The following is a 20,722-nucleotide window of genomic DNA, read 5'->3' on the forward strand; positions in this document are numbered from 1 at the left end:
AATAATTTAATTTAATTTATAATAATTTAATAATGCAATTTAAAAATATTAATATTATTTTAATATTAAATTTCGTAATTAATATAATTGATAATTTAATTTTTTTAAAAATAATTTTCGTACAAAAATTGAAATTTTATTTAACTAAAAATATTCAAGAACTGTTTCATTATATTTCAACGGTTGCTGTTAGAACCGTGCTTCGAGAAAAAATAATTTCTAACGAAGATAATGTGAACATTTATTAAATACGGTCGAACGTAATCGTCCGTAAATCCTTATAGAAAGAAATTTTTAGTTTCGTTAGATTTATTGACAGATCAAATATATTTTTTTTTAATCATGATTTTTAATTAACCAACTTTTAGATTGTAAAAAAAATTATTGTACAAAATTTTTTTTAAATAAAAATAAAATAAATTAAACTCTTTTTTTATAGTTAAAAAAAATTATCGAGTAAAAATAATTATTTTTAAAATCACATTTTTTAGGATTGTTTTCTAAAAAAATATTTTCTTAATTAGGTATTTAAAATAAATAAAAATTAAATTTCAAAATTTAACAAACTTTTTGAATTATAAAAAAAAAATAAAATAATAATAAAAATATAGAAAATACATTTAATAAATAAAATTTTCCAACAAAGTTAATCAAATTTAATTATTTTTACTATTTATTTTCATACTGATAATTAAAAAAAAAAATTAATAATTATAAAAAATATTGTTGTCCTCAATTAATCACTTCAAATATAAGAAAATTTAATTAATCCTTTCAATCTAAAATAATGTTCAATTAAATAAATAAAAATTTGATTAAACAAAAAATATAACTGTAAAAAAATTTATAAATCTAAAAAAAAAGTTTTCAAATTTATAAAATTTAAATTATTAGGGAAAATCCTTAGAAATTTACCAAAACTAAATAAAATAAAAAAAAAGGACCGACCTTTTCTGTTATTTCTTTTTCTGTCACGAAAAATTTGTCACTCATGTTAAATTTATTGCTTTTTGAAAATTTTCCGTTGACGGAAATATTATGGACTCTTTATGAGTTGAGCGGATTAAAAAGGGACACTTAAGAAACTGAAAACCCTAAACAAGGCAATAAATATCGACATTAAACAGACGCACGCGTTTTCAAGAATTTCCCATTTACTATATTATTACTTTTTTTTATTTTTTCTTTCAGAATAATCAACACATTGCCAAAATAAATATTTCTATTTTATTAACCGAAAAACACGTGTTTTGACAAGTTTTCTCATAAATATTTGAGAAAAATTTTCATTCATTTTATTTTATGAAAAGAAACGGAAAAAAAAATAATAATCCTCTGCAATATGGGAAAAATTTCGAAAATTTTTTTGAAGCAAAAACTAAACACGTGGAGCTAATGAAAAAAGAAAGTATTTTAATCTATATAATATGGTCAAATACACGAAACTTTTAACTTTGAAAAAAAAAAAACAAAAAAATTCTTTTTTTAATTTGCAGGCACATTGATGTCACTTTGTATACACGTTTAAGTACATTTTAGCACTACAAATTCATATGCGTGATTCATTTTTAGCTCACGCCGTCAATGTTTAACTCTTTAATGTTAATAAATTACATATAAAATTGAAAAATTCAACTTTTTTTATTATTGATATCGGAGTGGTTTCCAAAGTATTTTTGTCCTCTGAACACGATTCTGGCATCCAAATTTGCTTAACATGTCAGAATTTTGAGAAAAGAGGGGGTAAAGACTCCAAAAAAGTGTTTTCAGCATATTCTTAACTTAATAAAATTTATTTCACTCAAAATCCTTAAGCGGCGTTTTTGTGTTCAAATATATGTATGAAAATGTTTCGATCACACCATAGATTGACCTGTTTAAAGCAAAAATGCAGTTGTGCCTTTCAAAAATGTATAAATTTAGGGGAGACCGGGGTTATTTGGCGCACTTTTTACTCTTTGTTGTGTAACTCACTCATTTTTGCTTTTTTTAAAAAGTTATTAATAGAAAACTTGTTGTAACATATCAGCTTTAATTAAATAAAAGAAAATTGAAATATATTTAATACTTTTATTTTTATACCACTTTATTTGAAGCTGTGCAAAGCGAGCCAAGCAACCCCGGCCCGGGGTTGAGTGGCGCAGGAGTGAAATTAAAATTAAATTATATGATTTAAAGTTTAAATAATATAAGACTTAACAAAATAAGTCTTGTACTGTAATTTTACAATAAAATTATTATAAATATAAAAATTAGAAAATTTCATTTAAATTAAATGAAATTGTAAAATTATCAAAAAATATTTTTTTTTTTTTTTGATAATAACGCTATAAATATTTAAAAACCATTATTCGGTTAAATTTTTTGAATAGGATTGTTATTGGTGCTTATTAATGTGTAAATTTCATATAATCAATTTCATTTTATTAATGTATTTAACGAAATTTTCAGATAACCGCGCCATTTAACCCCGAATGTACTTTTGAAATATTTATTAATTTTTTATAAAAACTGTTAATTTAAATCAAAAAATTTTTTTTGTAATAACAAATGTATAGAGCTCAAAACTTAATATTTGAGCTCTTCTAAAATTAATTTTTTAATGTATCACAAAAAAATGAAGAGATTAAAAAATTACTTTGGAGTGCCAAAATCAGTTATTTTAATCTATACTTCACAATAATTAATGAATATTAATGAAATTTTGTACAAACTTACAGTTCATCAAGTACTTTAAGCAGAATAAAGAGGAAAATTAAAGTAACTTAACACTTTTGAATAAACTCAAGTGCGCCAAGCAACCCCTGCGCCAAACAGCTCCGGTCTCCCCTAAATGAAATCACGATTTTTATTATCATCTTTAAATTGTTGCCACATGAATACAATTAGAGGCACATTATTGAAAAAGGTCTTAAAATTTTTGTTTTTTCATCACCTTTTAAGAAAAATGTATTGAACTTTTATTTTTATCCAACGCCGTAATAGATATTTTCATAAGAAGACGTTCAATTGAATTTTTTTAAAATGTGCTATCACTCAATCAAACCTTCGTATTTTTAGTTTTAGTGGTGGCACACTAATGGGATAGTGAAAATTTTTTAACAAAATATGTCTGTTAGATATGTATTTTCATAGTAACTGAAGTGATATTTTTTTTTTTACACTTTTTAACTTATAAAACTAATTGTCAAATAAATATTTTGTTCTAATACTGTACATAAATGTTCCTTTGTATATAATTTAGCAAAAAAAAAAATGATACCCAAAGTTTTAATTTAAAATAATTCAGATTTTTAAGTGTTCGATTCAAGAATTACAAAATTCGTGGATTTGCGCCCATATTTTCATTTTTATGATAATTTTGAAAAATTATATAATTTTAATCTTTAAAATTTTTATTTTTATGATAATTTTGAAAAATTACAATTTTAATTTATCGGAAAAAGAATTCCATACATCAATAACAGGCCTCGGATCGACTTTAAGGCACAAAAAAAGTCGTTTTAGTCGATTTATATTCAAAAAAAAAAGTCGAAAAAATAGATTTTTTTTATTTTAACAAAATTTAATTGGTTAATAAATAAAATAAATAATAAATATTAATAAATAAATAATAAATATTAATAAATATAATAATAAATAAATAATAAATATTAATAAATATTTAATAAATATTTTACTTTAAATAACTAATATATTAAATTCATTTTATTAATTCTGTAATAAGAATAATTCTATAAAAATATTATCAAGAAAATTTATTTTGAATATTTCAAAATTGAACTAATTGTAAGCCAAATTTTCAAAATTTTATTTAAGTAGAACAAAATTTCTAAAAAAAAATTCTTAAAGTTCCATTTTTATAATTTTTTCAAGTCTGATTTAAGCAATTTATTTGAATTAAAAATTTTCTCATAGTTTTTGATTTTGATGGTCAAAAAAATTTCAGGCAATACTTAATCAAGTTTTACATAATTCAATTTCAAAAGATTGTGTTAAATTTCAATGAGCCAAAAATTTTGAACGTTCAAATAAACGAAATATTTTTTTTTGCAACTTTTTTAATTACAAATTTTATTACAAAATATTGTTTTAAATATCTAAAAAGAAGTTATTTAATTTACATTTAATTTTACATTGACATTAGAATTTTTAATAATTTGTAGATTGAAAAAAATATTTTGTTCATTTGAACGTTCAGAACTTTTGGCTCAATATAATTATAATAAAAGAAATTTTAAGTGATTTCTGTTGATTAAGAATTTATTAGAAATCACATATAAAAATTGAATTCCAAAATTTTTTATTTGAAAAATGTTTTTAGATAAATGAATTTTTGAAAAATATTAGAAAAATTATTAAAAATAATTGAAATTTTTGCAAATAATTAAATTTCAAGTGATTTTGAATTAAAATTTTTTTGTCATTTTAATTGCCAATTTTTTTTTTTTTTTTAATTATAAACAATTATTAAATTTTATAATAATTTTAATTGAAAAATAGTTCAAGATAATTAAATTTATGAAGAATTTCATTTAAATTATTAAAAATAATTAATTTAGTGAAGAATTTTAGCATTGTGTACTAAAAAAAACGTATTTTGTTAAAATTTTTTTTTTTTAAATGTAAAAAAAATCGCATTTTATTAAAAGTAAGACGAAAAAAGTCGGAAAAAGTCGTATAATCCGAGGCCTGCAATAAAATAGGTTTTAATATAAAAACTAAATTGAATAAGAAAATTTTGAGTAAAATAAGCATTCATTGTCCAAGAATATTTATCGAAAAATAAATATTATTTTTATTTTAAGAATTAGTAACTATTCATTTTGGGGTAGTCCCATATTTTTCTTTGATTTTATGATAATTTAAGAAATTTAATATTTAAATGCATTCATAATCGTAATTTATTACTCGGAACAATATTGTCTGATAATAAAACAATAAGGGAAAATGTCAATATACCTTGAAATCGTAGAAAATTGCCTTTATTTATATACTAGCAAAATTACACGCGCGCAAGCGCGCGTCCAACTTTAATTGCACTGGTTATTTTAAAATAATAATAATATTAATAATAATAATAATAATAATAATAATAATAATTCTGCATCAGTGGAGTATTAAATTAATAATAGGTATATTTCTAATTTTCACGTTATCATTTATTTATACACAGAAAAAAATGAGTTTGATGTTATATAAATAAATAAATTAAAGTAAAAATTTTAAAATATAAATATTAAAATTTTAGAAATAAATATTTTTGATAAAGTCAATGTTCGATGAATTTTTTATAATCTTTCAAATTACAAAAAATTAGTTATGCTAAATATTTTTTTGTATTTTCTATAAATATTTCGTTGCAAATAAAAATTTTAAATTTATGTTTTTTTTTCAAAAAATTTAATTAACTGATAATTAATAAATATTAAAAAATTATGTAATCAAAAAGAAATTTAAATTAACTGAAAATTATTAATTATATTTTAAAAAGTAGTAAGCAATTAAAAAATATTTAAAAATTTTGAAAAAATAAAACCTAAAAAAAATTTGTAATGTTTTAAACTTTAAACTTAAATTAAAAATTAAAATCAAATTGAAAATTTTTTAAAAAAGCAAACTATTTTTATATTGTTTATAGATAAAAAAATATAACAATTTAATAATTAATAATAAAAACAAATTAATAATAATAAATTTATGAATAATAATTTATAATAAATAATAATGAATAATGAAAAAATAATGAAAGATAAATAATAATTATAAGTTAAAATGTTCTAATTATCTGTAATAATCATTATATTTAAAAAAATGTATATATAATATAATATATTTATAAATAATAATAAAAATTATATTATAATTGAAACTTTTTTTTCTATAAATACCAAGTAGGAAATATACTGGTGCTGCACACAATGAACAATATTTTTCTTTTACTTTAAACTGTCACTTAGTATATGACTTAATTAATGGCGATGAATAAAAATATCCGTCGTGTTAACCATAAAATATTACGAAATCAAGAATTGTCAAAATTTTAGAAAAACAAAAGGAACAAAATACGACTAACTTCAAGTGTGGACAGACGGAATGAATGAATGAATACGGAAATTATTATAGTTAATTCTTAATCCTACAATATTTCAGTTCCCTTTTTGTCAAAATGCATCTACAAAAATTGCCTAATTTATTGTTTGTTTTGCTAGGATTAATTACAAAATTTATTTTTGTAAATTAAAATAAAACTTAGAAATTAAAAATTCGTCAATATAAAAGAATATATATTTCAATGTTTTCATTGTTCATTCACATTTATGATAAACGATTAGAAAAAAAAAAAATTATTTTTTAAGACGAGAAATTTTATAATTTATCTAAAAAAAAATTTTAATTATAATTTATTGATCAATAAAAAATTGCAAGAAATATCTTTTGAGATGAAAAATTCACAGAACTTTTTACTTAAAATAAAGAAAAATATTTCTTTAAAATTAATTCATAATAAACAATTGTGAATTTCAGCATCGTGTTCCATTTGATCGTACAAAATTTGATTATATTTTGCACGTGGACATAAATTCGTTACAGATATATTCAATTTGCTAAATTATTTTAAAAAAGAATTAAACTATTTTACTTTAATTGCAAAATTAATTCATTTCAGACCACGTGGCGATAAATATCTTAATGTAGAATTATTATTATTATAAACTTTATTAAAACAGCATTAACTAAAAAGACAAGAAAATTGATTTCGATATTTATTTTTAAAATTCGAGGGTGAAAATGAATAATATAATACCAAACACACATTTCTTCCCACGTGACACCAAAGAAATATTTTTTGCACTCACGAAATATTAGTCTCAATATTTAATTTCTCTTACCTCTTTTTTTATTCTTCCGCAATAAAAAAAAATTTCAATCGTCACTTCGCGTCAACAAGTATGTATATTAACACCATGAAAATGTACAATGATCTTCTATTTCTTTTTATGTAAATAACTTTTAGCATAAATAGCCACACGAGAGTGTCGAGAATAGTCAACAGAATATACAAATTATGCGCACTTAAACAGAAACGGAAACTGCTTGTAGAAAAACACCGGAAATGCGATGTTGCCAAACTGCATCAAGAAACGCTTTTTAACGGCGAAATATGATGTAATCTGATTGGTAAATACGAATTTATTTCTTGATTCAATTGAAATAGTAAATATTTTAGCGAATACTACATTTTTCCACAATGTCTATAAATTTAAAATGTAATTACTCGTTATTTTAAACAATTAAAAAAAACATTAAGTCACTTTATTATATCGTTATGAAAAATAATTTTCAAATAAATCATGGAAACTTCCATCTTATTCACCAATTATAAACATTGATTAACTAACCTCTTTGACACTTGAAGTTAGAAGCACATGATTTTGAATTTTTTGATTGGTTGTAAAATTTCAGCGGCAAATAATTTGAATATAGAAAAAAATTTAAAAACAAGTTTTTTTTAAATTAGTTTATGAAAAAGTTGAATTTAATAAATAAATCAATAATACACGAAAAAAAAGTGTATTAAATACACGAAATAAAAGTATTTTATTTTTATTTCTATCTTTTGTATCAGAAATATTAAACTTAAAAAAAAACTTGTATATAAAGTTATATTAAAATTTATTAAATGTATTAGATTTAACTAATAAGTTAAAAAAAAAAATTTTTAAGTTTAGTATTTGTGATATCAAAATTTCGCTTTTTCACAATTTGTCCTACAATTTGTAAAATACTTTTATAAAATTTGATATGTACTTTCTTTCCGTGTTTTCCGATTTTTCATGAAATTTCAGTGGCAAATAATTTGAATTTTTAAAAATAACTATAAATTCAGTTTCTTTTTGAAAAAAAATAATTAAAGTTTCAGACAAATTTAATCAAAAATTTGAATTTATTTTAATTTAATAAATAAATCAATGTTAATAATTCGCCGATTGATGATGAAATTTCAATGTGGAAATAATTTGAATTTTTTAAAATAAAATTTTTTTTATAAATTCAGCTTTTTTTTAAATTAACCTTTCAGATAAATTTAATAAACCAATATTAAGCATTGTCAAGTTTTTTTTACTGTAATTAAAAAATTGGCTTTTATATTTATTAATATCGAAAAATATACAAATCATTAAATTCATCAATTACTAATAATTATTAAAAATATATATATATATTTTTAAAAAAATACAAATTAAATTAAATACATATATATATATATATATGTATACCATATGTTTTAACTGAAATCGAAAATTTAAATAATTTTTTTTTCTAACGAACAGGGAATATACATAGAAAAAAACATCGGAATATTATAATTTCAAAAATTTTTTTTTATTGTAATAAAAATGAAATGTCAGAATTTGTGAACAGAAGATTAATAATAATAATAATTGGAATAATAATAATAATAATCGAATTGACAAAAAAAAATTGAACAGAAAGAAAGAAAGAAAGAAAGAAAAAATTACTCCTTCTTTGATGAAACTGCTTGCTTGGCTTGATGAGCCTGTAGCACAGCTACAGCTTCCTCGACTTTGGCCTTCAATGACTCACCATGCTCAAGCATATGCAGTAATTCCGAATTATCGATCTCCAATAGCATACCAGTGATTTTGCCAGTGAGTTGTGGATACATGCACTGAATCAATGGGAAGAGACGTTCTCCTAACATTTGTTTCTGTTCTTGTAATGGAGCAGCTGCCAACATAGAAGCAGTCAATGGTTCCTGGCCTTGAATGTGAACCGCTTGCACTGGAGGTGCTTGTACTGGAATTGGCATTGGTTGTGGAGGATTACGCATATTTGCTGTATATTTATAATTCGATGGACGACTTTGAGGTGATACTCCAACCGCTGGGCCAGCCATCGAACGTCCTTGCATATTCGCACCACCCACTGCTTGTTGACCTACAACAACAAAAAAAAAAGGAATTTTTTTTTTATTTTCAATTACAAAACTCCCAAAATTACACCCACTTATTTTCCATGTTCAAAATATTACAATATTATTTAATTAAAATTTATTTACCATCACAGATCAATTTAGTTTCACTATTTTATTATCATTAAAAATAAATAAATAAATTTTTTTTTATAATTTACCGAATTTATTAATATTTCAAAATAAATTCTTAAATAAAAATTTATTTTCAAATTTTTGAAATAATTGAATAATTGTAGATAACCTTTTTTTTGAATATAATTTAATTTTCCAATCTTTACAAAATTGAATTGAAAATAATTGAAAAATGCTTTAAAATAATTGAATTTTGAAAAAGTTAAAGTTGAAATTTTTAGAAAATATTGAATTTCAAAAGATTTTGTTAAAATTTCAAAAAATTAAAAATAATTCATCAAATAATTTTAGATAACATTTTGAATGTTAAAGTGTAAATAAATAAATAAACATTTTTTAAAAGTAACTGAATTTTCAAAAATTGACAATTCAAATTTTTTGAAAAATAATTAGTAATTAATAATAATAATAATAATAAGTGATTTTTTTTATTGAAATTTGTTGAAGAATTTATTAGAAATTACAGACAAAAAAATTAAACTTTAAAAATTTGTTGAATTTTGCAAAAATTATAGTTGAAATGATTAAATTTCACAAAGTTTTAGTAGGGAAAATTTTATAAATAATTAAATTTTAAAAAGTGTTAAATTGCAATATTTGAAAATAGTTTAATTTCAAGTGATTTTAAATTCAAATTTTTGGTCATTTTATTTAATGAGTTTTTAAAAAATTTTAAACAATAATTGAATTTTATAAAATTTTTAATTTGAAAAATAGTTTAAAATAAAAATTGAATTTAAAAAGAATTTCATTAAAAAATTAATGAAAATAATTAACTTGGCGATGAATTTTAAAAATAATTAAATTCCATAAGGGTCCAGAGATTTTTAGAATTAATCAAATTTCAAGAGATTTTGTATCGAAAATTTTTGTTCTGATTTAATTTTTGAAAAATTTCTTGAAAATTATTGAAAATCATTAATTTTGCAAAATCTGTTTAGATTTGCAATTTTCAAAAGAATTGAATTTTGAAAGAGCTAAGTAGTTAAGAGCTTAGTTTGTACTAAAAAAAAAAAAAAATAAATGTCAAAGGTTGGAAAACTTGAAAACTATTTTTACCGCGACAACAATTTAAATTTACCGTATTCGAAAGTGTATTTTATTGACAAACTTTCTAATTTGAAAGTCATGTCAATCTAAATAGTAATTAAATAGAATCGAAAACTTCTAGCTTTCTTATAATATTGTGATTACAAGTATTTTCAAAACAAATATATTAATTACTACATTAATTTAAAAAAAACGCCTTAATTAACAGTATTAAAGAAGCCATTCATATAGAAAATTTCATTCTTTCCTATTTTTTAAATTTCAATAAAATATCGTTAAATTATTAAATTATATTTCGTTAAATTTTGAATTTTATTGGCAAATAAAGCTGAAGTTCACAATGTATACGATCAACAATTACATTACGATCCCAAGCAATTTCTCTGAAGTCTTATCAGTTGTTCTTTAATGTGAAATTTAAATTATCTCGTCGAAAGGAAAAATATTAAATTTTTTATTTTTTAAAAAAATGTAGTTTGAAAAAAAATTTTATTTAGAAATTTAAAAGTTTTAGAAAAATTTAATTTTAATAATCAAAAGTTTTTCAACACAATTTTCTTTTTAGGAAACAAATTTCAGTAGAAAAATCATTTTTTTTTGAAATTTTTTTTATAGAAAAAGTGACTTCCTACCAAATTCTATTGTAATAAAAAAAAATTTTAACGTTTTTTAAGAAAAATATTAATATTTATAATTTTTAAAGGTTATAATAAATCGTTTAAGATACAATGAATTTAATTTAATTACAAATTCATATTTAGTCTAAAGGTCAAATTGTATATATACAATTTATCAGTGATATCAAAGAAATCAAAAATATTAAACAGAAGACTATGCTTATCGTTTCTAATCATGATAACATAAACAAAAATTATACGTTAAATCTTTCAATCTAATATATAATATCAGATGAAAAATAGCTGACATCTTGTTTAGATATATAAACTAAAATATTTTAAAAATTTATTTCTCCAATCAAATTAATGAATTTTTGAATAAATAAATTAGATCCCTATAAACTAGTTTTTTGTTCAGTTAAAAATATTTCTTAAAATTTATGAATTTTTGATAAATTAATTATTCAGGGTGGCCAATAAAATTTTCGAACAAAATTCGAGGCTTTTTCAATTCTTGTATTCTAGTATTAAAACAATAATCATTAAGAGAATTTAGGCCTCGGATCAATTTTAAAAGCGCAAAAAAAGTCGATTTTTTTTTATTTTAATTAAACTTAATTAGTTACTAAGTATTTTATTTTAACTAGCTAATGTTATTAGATATTAAATCAATTTTATTAATTCCTTAATTTTAATTAAGTAGGACAAATTTCTAAAACAAAAATTCTAAAAAACAATTCAAATTTAGAGTTTTTATTTGAAACTTTTTTAAATAATTGAATTTTTAAAGAAATATTAAAATTATTAAAAAATAATTGAATTTTGGAAAAGTTTTAGTTGAAATTTTTAGAAATAATAAAATTTCAAACAATAATGAAATTTTACAGAATTGAAAATAATTTATAAAAAAAATTTTAGATAACATTTTTTAAAAGAAATTAAATTTTCAAAGACCTGCAATATTCAATGAAATTTTTTATGATTTCTGTTGATAAAGAATTTATTAGAAATTACAGACAAAAATTGAATTTCAAAGAAAATAAAAAAAAAAAAAAAAAAAAAAAAAAAAGAAAAATCATTTAAAATTATTATATTTCAAAAGAGTTATAGTTGAAATTATTAAATTTTACAAAGTTTTTAGATGGAAAATTTGAAAAATAATTAAATTTTTAAAGGTTTTTAAATTGAAATTTTTGGTAATTTAACAATTTGATTGTCAGTGTAATAAATTATTTTAAAAAATAAATATCCTTTTTAGGAAATTTTTTATAATTCAAGGTTTTGTTATAAAATTCAAAAAATTTTTCAAGAATTTCAAGGTCCGCATGGACACCTTCAATTAGTTATAAAATTTGTTTTCATAAATTCTTAATTTTTTCTAGAAACGTTTTACTTCAAGGTTGATAAAAAATTTAGAACAATTCATCACATGTTTCAATTTAAAAGAAAATCAAAATGTGAATTGAAAAAAAAAAAAAAAAAAAAAAAATTCAAGGCGAATTCACTTTTTTTTTTTAAGGCGTAACGAAATTCACATCGTTTTCCCGGTTTTCAAAATTCGATAGCCACCCTGTTATTAGATTTAAACAAAAAATTAACAAAACCTTGAGAAAATTTAGAGAAAAAAAAAAAAAAAAAAAAATGCAAACAGTCTGTTGAACCCTGTAATTTTTTTTCCTATTTCCTTGAAATTTTTCATGACTGTAAATAAATAAAAAAGCAAACACTTACCAGTAATTGGTCTTGCAGAAAGTGTATTGCGCATAGCGCCCGCTTGAGCAGTTGGTACACGTGGCGCAGCTCTAAACTGATTTTGCATTGTTGCAAAACCAGAGCCTCCAGTCTGGGCATTGGGTCTAACTTGATTGGGTTGAGCTGGCCAACGTGGTGACGCACGAATTTGTGCCATTTGCGGTCCATAGAAACGTTGCGGTTGTGGAATTGTTGGCACAAAGTAACTTCCAGTGCCTGGTTGGAAAATTTGTCCCATTTGTTGCATACGCATATTTGTCATACGTTGCATATATTGTGATGCCAAATGTGCTTTACGATCTTCCTTACGTTGCGCCAATGCAACATAAAGTGGCTTTGAACCAACAATTCGTCCATTCATTTCGGTGACTGCTTTCGTTGCTTCTTCGGGCAATGAAAAACAAACGAAACCAAAACCTTTACTGCGTATTTCCTCCATCATAACTTTAGCCGATGTTATTGTTCCGAATGGAGTAAACTCCTTACGTAAACGTTCATCATCAATTGTATCATCTAAATTCTTTACATAGAGATTAACCCCTTGATAACGATTGATACGTTCAATTTTCAATTGTTCAAATTTACGTTTAAGCTCCTGTTGTCGTTCGGCTTTCTTTTGAGCGCGTCCAACATACATTATTTTACTCTCAGAAATTTCACGTCCATTTAATTCAATAACTGCTTGTTCAGCTGCGTCAGGATCTTCAAATGCAACAAAACCGAAACCACGTGATTTACCGTCATCTTTACTCATGACTTTATGACTTGTGATCGTGCCATATTTTTCAAACATGTCCTTTAATTTCTCATCGCTCATGTCTTCGCCAAAATTTTTCACATAAACATTCGTGAAAAGTTTTGCTTTTTCCCCAAGTTCCTTTTCACGTTCTTTACGTGGAATAAATTTACCAACGTATACCTGTAAATAATTACAATTATTATTTTTTTTTTCCTTAAATGGAAATTATTTAAATGCCTCGAATCAACTTTAAGACGCAAAAAAAAGTCTTTTCTTTTTTTATTTTTAATAAATTTAATTAATATTTTATTTTTTAAATAACTATTGTTATTAAATAATTGAAAAGTTTAAATTGGAAACTTTTTTAAATAATTAAATTTTACTCCCGTTTATTGAATAAATAAAAATAAATATATATTCTTTGGTACAAATAAAAAAAAAAAATTTCAAAGAAATTATTATCGTTTAAGGTCATGTAAAAAATACATAAATAAAAATTATTAATTGTTAGAATTAAATAAATAATTTTAATTTTTTAAATTATTTTCTAGTTTCTTGAAGGAAAAAAAAGGAAAAAAAAAAAACTTACCTTTTTTCCATTCAACAACATTCCATTGACTTTATCAATTGACTTATTGGCGGCTTCTTCAGTCTCGAAATGTACAAAGCCATAACCTTTTGAGGCGCCAGTTTCATCCTGAGCGACTTTACAACTGAGTATATTTCCGAAAGCGGAGAATGTATCATACATCGCCTTATTGTCAATATTTTTGTCCAAATTTTTAATGAAGACATTACCAACGCCCGATTTTCTTAGCGATGGATCACGTTGAGACCACATTATTCGAATTGGTCGGCCTTTGATCATGTCAAAATTCATGGTATCTAAAGCTCGTTCCGCTGTAAAATTAAATACTTATTTTTTAATTTTTATTTCTATTTTTTTTTTTGTATAGAATTGTAATTGAATTTTTTTTTAATTACACTAAAATTAAATTAAAAAAAAAAAACAAACAAACAAAATTAATTACTACAATTACTAATAAATTTTTTTAAATTATTTCACATATTCCTAAATTATTTCATCATACACTTCGGAAAAATAAATTAACCTAAGGTTTCTGCTGACTCAGTTTTTTTTTTTTTTTAATTTCTACGGTATCTGATTCACGTTTTAATAGCAAAACCTAAAAAAAAAATTAAAAATATTTTTAAAAAAATTTTTGACTTCTTTTAGTTTAATAAAAATATTAATAACTTGACAAAAATAATTTTAGAGGAAATTTTTTTTTTGGATTTTTAAATGAACGAGAGAAATACAATAGAAAAACTTTATTATTATTATTATTAATTTACTATAAAAAAACAATTTACAATATTTATCATCAGGTTTTTACGAGTCAATCGATGATGAGTCATTGGAAAAAAAAGAGAGAAAGATAACAATTGTCTTCAACAACAATTAAAGACAGAGATAAAAAAAAAAAGAAATAAGGAAAGTATACGTAAAATATTCCCAACAAAATAAAGTTAGATTGATAAAATAAGGAAAAACTTCATTATTCATTTGGAATAAAATTTTCTTTTGTCAATAATTTCAAATGTAATTTCAATATTATAAAGACAGAAAAAAAAATTTTTTTTTATCAATCTTTAAATAATAAATTAATTTTAATTATAAAATTTCTAAAATAATGTAAATTAAAAATCAATTTTAATTTCTTAAAAATAATATGAGAAAAAAAATTAAATAAATTCAGCCATAAAATTGATTATAAAATAATTGAAATTAAAAATTAATTTCTAATTTAAATATATTACAACTAAAAGGAGAAAATTTGTTTTCGATAGTAAAGAAATATTTATCTTCATACTGATAATTAACATATTTATTTGATATAATCGTGTCACTTTAAAATTATTAACGTGTAATAAAAACAAAAACGTGTTTACTTGAAACATTTGAAAATCAAATGCCACGTATTAAAACCGTTAACATATTGTTTTCATTTTACATTCCATAATACTCGATATTATAATGAAAATAATTTATTTCCAATTGAAACAAAAATTGAAAAATACATTCACTTTTCAGTGTATTATAAAATAAATGCAAAACATCTGGAAAATTGAAGGGTATACAAAAAAGAGAGAGAGAGAGCGAGAGAGAGAGAGAGAGGGGGGGGGAAAGGGGACGTGAAATACGTTATGGAAAATTTTTAACAGATGTTCGGAGCTTGGAGGGAAAATTTTTGCCAACAGCTGGATGAAATAAGTTTGATGAAAAAAAAAAAATTAAGAATTTCATGGGATGAAAAGGTACTATAAGAGAAACGGTATGTCTGGGATGCGTCATTGAAATCCAACCCAACCTGACTCGTTGAATTGCAGTCTCGTTTGTTCCTTGTGCAGAAACGTAACGTACGCTCACGTTATAAAATTTAAGGGGAAGGGAATCCAATATGGTAGCAATGAACGAATAGCACGTGTCAAGTCTGGTTAGAAGTGTATAAATGAAATTTTTACAATTCTATGGGATATAATTTTTTTTCTTCTTTATAGAAAATTGAATAGAATAATTTAATGGAATATAAAATTTTATAATTACCATCGACCGGTTGCTGAAAGTTGACATAAGCATATCCTAGCGAGCGTCGTGTGATCATATCACGACAGACGCGAATTGAAAGTACTGGGCCAGCCGATGAAAACTTTTCGAAGAGCATCGCCTCGGTGATATCCGCATGGAGATCGCCAACATAAAGTGAGGCCATAGGATAGTTTGGTGCTCCAGGATTCATTTTTTTGCTTTTTTTTTTTTCTTTTTTTTTTGATTTAACGTTTACTTTAAAAAAGTTGTATATATAGAATACAAAAGAAATTCTCCTGTTGATGTCTCTTCTTTTTTGACTTTATTTATTTTCCGGTTTTTTTTTTTGTTTTTCTTTTATCACGTTTTTCGCACTTCTTAACACGCGTGAACGAAAAAATCAACGAAAATTATATATTTTTTTTTTTCACTTTGTATTTTTTGTTCCACACCTTTTTTTTCTCGAGGTTTCGCGGTTTTCGGCTACGATTTTGCGATTTTTTTGTTTTGTATTTTTAAATGTTTTTATATTTTTTTTGGTTTTTTTTTTTTTAATTAATTATAAGAGAGTTAATCCACGACTGGAAGTGGGTTGTGTGACCTATTTTAAAGGTAAAAAGGAGACACAACCTCACGTGAACACAACTCTACTCTTAATGAGGAAGAGGCGTCGAAAGAAATGCGCTCCACGCTTATATAGGAACCACACTACACATCCTGTTTAACGTGTATACGCGATAAAATATAGTTCCATCATACTTCCGATTGTAATAGCAAATTTTATTAATTTATTATTTATTTTTTGTTTTAAATATTAATTTAATTAGTAAAAAATAGATAGAAAATAATAACGCATTCTAATTATGATTTAATATTGTTAAAATGTAATTTATTATTGTTTACAATTATCTTCATTTGGAACATTTTTGACTCAAGTGGTTGGGAAATAAACAGACGGCCATTTTGAAAGTGAACACGAAATTTAAATGGAGAAAAATTCTTTAATATTTACAAATTTAAAAAAAATATAATAGTAAATAATTAAGTAATAAATATATAATTTTTAATGAAAAAAAAAACAATTAATTAGTTGATTTAATGAATTAAACGTTAATTTAGTATTTTTATATTTTTGAATATTTCTAAATCTTATTTTTCTCGCTTTTTATAAAATATTACTATATTTTTTTATAAATTTAATATTTTTTTATTATAATTTTCAAAAATGTATGTGTTTTTGTGAGTTTTTTTTTAGAAATATTTTTTATCCACTGAAGTTTAAATTTTAGCGCCATTAAATTGGTTGACTGACGTCAGACACAGTGGAATTTTCAGTAGTGGAAGAAAATCCACGGGAAAATCATTCGGAATTGTAGTTGATTTTTATTAAAGTAAAACATTTGTTTTTAATTGTCAAATAAATTTACTGAATCATGAACAAGCCAAATTTGCTGTTCGGTAATTATATTACATTTCAAATTTCGTAATAGTAAATGCAGACAGTCATTTATGTCACTAAATATTCAATTGTTTCGTTTTTTTTTGGGGGAATTTGTCCTTACGTAATTTATAACGATATTGTTTTATTTTAGGTTCAGGTTTTAAGAAATGGGCATACAATTGGTCACGATTCAATCAATATGGTAATGTATATTGTTTTTCTTATAAATATATAGATAAATATTGCTAAGAATTCAAAATAAATTTAATAGTTTAAGTGAAACATAACCTCATTTTTTTGCGATTAAAATGTTGGAAAAAAGAAATTAATTTTTTAAAAAACATTTAACTGTAATTATTTTAATAAAATTTTATTTAATTTAATATAATTTCGTTTTAATTATGTAATATAGTGTATTTATCTTTATTTTGAATATAATAAATCGATTTTCATCTTTTTATCAGCTCTCGAAATTTATCAGCCAAAAGTTTTGAACGTTCAAATGAACAAAATATTTTTTGTCAATCAATAAATTATTTAAAATTAACATGTCAATGTTAAATAAAACAGTAAATTAAATTAGTATTAAATTAATAACTTCTTTTTAGATATTTAAAACAATATTTTGTAATAAAATTCGTACTTAAAGAAGTTGCAAAAAAAATTTTGTTCATTTGAACGTTCAAAACTTTTGGCTCATCGAAATTTACGAATTTTTTTAAAATAAAATACTACTTTATTTAGTATACAATGCAGTTATTTCGAAATTTAATTACTTAATAAATTTTTAACTAAAATTCTTTGCTAAATTAATTATTTTCCATAATTTAAATAAAATTTTTCAAAAATTTAATTATTTGAAAATTCAATTATCTTAAATTATTTTCAATTATGTAAAATTTTACAAAATTCAATTAATATTTTCAAAAATTTCAATATTTCTTTAAAAATTCAATTACTTAAAAAAAGCTTCAATTTAATTATTTTCAGAATTTTTTTACCATTAAAACTAAAAAAAAAGTTTAAATGGAACTTAAATTTTTCTTAATTCGGTTTTAAAATATTCGAAATAAATTTTCTTGATAATATTCTTGTTTAATTATTCTTATTCTTATTCTTATATTATTCTTATTTTCAGGTTTAATGCACGACGATATGTACCATGAGTTCAATCCCATTGTTGTTGAGGCATTACGACGATTACCTCAACATATTAGAGATGAACGTAATTTTCGTATTTGTCGGGCAATGCAATTAAATTGTCAAAAATCAATTTTACCAAAAGAACAGTGGACTAAATATGAAGAGGTATATTTTATTCATATTTAAAAAGAAAATAGCTTTTATTATAAATACGCGCAATATTGATTACTGTGACAAAAATAAAAGGCGTATAACGAATTTAAATAGAAAAAAATTATTCTTTTTTAATGAAAGACAAAAAAAAAAATTCTATTTTATTTTACAGGATGTAAAATATCTTCGACCATATTTAGAAGAAGTTGAGAGAGAAGAACGAGAGAAAGAAGAATGGAATAAAGATTAGAAGAGAAGTATCAATTATTATATAGTATAACAAAAAAATTAATAAAATTATTACGAATAATATTTGTTTATTTAATTTTTTTTTTTTTTGGCATTAATGCCACAAAATCGTTACGATCTTCGTGTATTATTATATAAATAATTAAAAATAAAATAAAAATTCTTTTGGGTTAAGAAAATTAAATGTAATTTACTTTCATATTTTTTTAATTATAAATTTTTATTTTTACCCTATATCTCGTCAATATGAGAAACTGAATGTCTGAAACAAATGAAATCTGTTTTAAGAGATTCTTTTATGTTTTTCTTAAATTAATTTTTCAAATAAATTGATAAATAATTATTGAATTTTTTTTTTTTTTAAGATTCTTTTAATATTTTGTCTTATTTATAGAAATATTATTAATTTTCATTAGAACACGAACGGTGAAATTATTTTTATATACATATATAGCAAAAAGGAGGAGAAAAAAAAACAGAAAAAGAGGACATATATAATAGCAAGTCCTTGAATGACCTTGAAAATGATTGCGCTTGCGATTTCAATGCCTGTTTCGATAACTGACAAGTTTTCTCACAACACATGGCTGTTTGCAAAAATCGAAAGAAAGTGGTGCAACTAGGAGCATTTGTGGTGTTGCTGTTCAAGAAAATAATCATCAATAAATTAAGGCAAGTTAAAAAAAAAACATATATACCTTATCATTTTTTTTTTAAATATATTAATTATAAAATTTTAATTAATTTTTTAAAACTACATTAGATTTTTCATAATTTAAACTATGTCTTGAAATTTATTTTTGTAAATAAATTATTTCTTTAGGTCACCAATTATATTATTAATATACATAGTAAAATTGAAAATTTTGAAGATAATTTTAATTATTTTCATTGAATAAAATTTTAATTTGTCCATTTGGATATATTTTCAAATATTTAAAGATAATAATCGCAATTATTTCATTGAATAATGATAATTCCAATTATTGAACTGAAAAATTGATAAAAAAAAAAAGATTTTGTTACAGCTTTTTTTTGGAATTTAATCTAAAAATTTATTTTTAAATTAAAATTTAAAAAAAAAATGTGTACAAAAATTTTGAGAATTATTTTAACTCGAAAATTCTTCGTCTCAACTCAAAATTCAAACAATTGATTTTAGAAAACTGTTTGTAAATTTGTTCAAAATGAAAAGTTTTTGGCAAAAATTTGAAAATATTTTCCATAAATAAAAATTAAAAAACTTTTTATGAGAAAAATTGTGGAATTGAATAATTGAAGATAATTTCAATTATCCAATTATATTAATAATAATAATAATTATTGATTATTATTATTATTATTGTTATTCAATTATTGATTATTATAATTATTTTTTAAACAATTTTTATTTTTAAAGATTTAATTTGAAAATTTATTTTTTAATTCAGTTTAAAAAGAAAAAATGTGTAACAATCTCTTGAGAATTATTTTAACTCAAAAATTCTTTAAAACATTTGATTCAACTCAATATTCCAACAATTATTGATTTTAGAAAACTACGTTTATAAATTTGTTTAAAATTAAAAATTTTTGTCAAAAATTTGAATTATTTTCTATAAATTAAAAAATTGAAAAACTTTTAAGAGAATTGAAAGAATGAGAAAATTTTTTATTTGAATAATTTGAAAATAATTTCAATTTTAAATAAAAAATATTAATAATAATTATTAAATAAATATTATAAAAATTATTTAATTGAAATATTAATAAATAAACTTTGTGGTAAATTTAATTTTTTTTTTAAATTCAATTGAAAAATTTATTTTTAAAATAGAATTTTTATAAAAATGTGTAAAAATCTTGAAAATTATTA

General features: G+C 21.7%; 2 protein-coding genes and 1 long non-coding RNA gene across 3 annotated transcripts; 1 reads left to right on the plus strand and 2 right to left on the minus strand.

The window, feature by feature from the left end:
* Positions 1 to 1,065: 1,065 nt before the first annotated feature.
* Positions 1,066 to 7,452, minus strand: LOC127282575 (uncharacterized). Its single transcript, XR_007843217.1, has 3 exons — positions 6,894 to 7,452; positions 2,719 to 2,829; positions 1,066 to 1,873 (listed from the first exon to the last, which is right to left on the minus strand). It is a non-coding gene; the product is annotated as an uncharacterized LOC127282575 (long non-coding RNA).
* A 914-nt stretch (positions 7,453 to 8,366) lies between these two features.
* On the minus strand, positions 8,367 to 16,554 carry LOC127282566 (polyadenylate-binding protein 4-like). The gene is made up of 4 exons (XM_051306886.1): positions 15,900 to 16,554; positions 13,881 to 14,191; positions 12,532 to 13,471; positions 8,367 to 8,964 (listed from the first exon to the last, which is right to left on the minus strand). The coding sequence occupies exons 1-4, from the start codon at positions 16,090 to 16,092 to the stop codon at positions 8,522 to 8,524; spliced, it is 1,887 nt and encodes a 628-aa protein (XP_051162843.1). The 5' UTR covers positions 16,093 to 16,554; the 3' UTR covers positions 8,367 to 8,521.
* A 620-nt stretch (positions 16,555 to 17,174) lies between these two features.
* Positions 17,175 to 18,928, plus strand: LOC127282574 (cytochrome b-c1 complex subunit 7-like). Its single transcript, XM_051306905.1, has 4 exons — positions 17,175 to 17,339; positions 17,474 to 17,524; positions 18,461 to 18,630; positions 18,791 to 18,928. The coding sequence occupies exons 1-4, from the start codon at positions 17,315 to 17,317 to the stop codon at positions 18,866 to 18,868; spliced, it is 324 nt and encodes a 107-aa protein (XP_051162862.1). The 5' UTR covers positions 17,175 to 17,314; the 3' UTR covers positions 18,869 to 18,928.
* The last annotated feature ends 1,794 nt before the right edge of the window (positions 18,929 to 20,722 follow it).

Source organism: Leptopilina boulardi, unplaced genomic scaffold (assembly GCF_019393585.1).
Source record: "Leptopilina boulardi isolate dan_hultmark-lab unplaced genomic scaffold, ZJU_Lbou_2.1 LbouV2_300, whole genome shotgun sequence".
NCBI classification, from domain to species: domain Eukaryota; kingdom Metazoa; phylum Arthropoda; class Insecta; order Hymenoptera; family Figitidae; genus Leptopilina; species Leptopilina boulardi.

What these genes read in the sequence shown, in the direction of transcription:
- LOC127282566 (XM_051306886.1), bottom strand. Translation starts at nt 16,092, where the DNA reads ATGAATCCTGGAGCACCAAACTATCCTATGGCCTCACTTTATGTTGGC. An exon ending in TGTTGTTGAATGGAAAAAAG is followed by an intron (nt 13,472 to 13,880) that starts GTAAGTTTTTTT and finishes AATTATTTACAG; the next exon opens with GTATACGTTGGTAAATTTAT. An exon ending in TTCTGCAAGACCAATTACTG is followed by an intron (nt 8,965 to 12,531) that starts GTAAGTGTTTGC and finishes TTGTTGTTGTAG; the next exon opens with GTCAACAAGCAGTGGGTGGT.
- LOC127282574 (XM_051306905.1), top strand. Translation starts at nt 17,315, where the DNA reads ATGAACAAGCCAAATTTGCTGTTCG. An exon ending in CAAGCCAAATTTGCTGTTCG is followed by an intron (nt 17,340 to 17,473) that starts GTAATTATATTA and finishes GTTTTATTTTAG; the next exon opens with GTTCAGGTTTTAAGAAATGG. An exon ending in AGTGGACTAAATATGAAGAG is followed by an intron (nt 18,631 to 18,790) that starts GTATATTTTATT and finishes TTTATTTTACAG; the next exon opens with GATGTAAAATATCTTCGACC.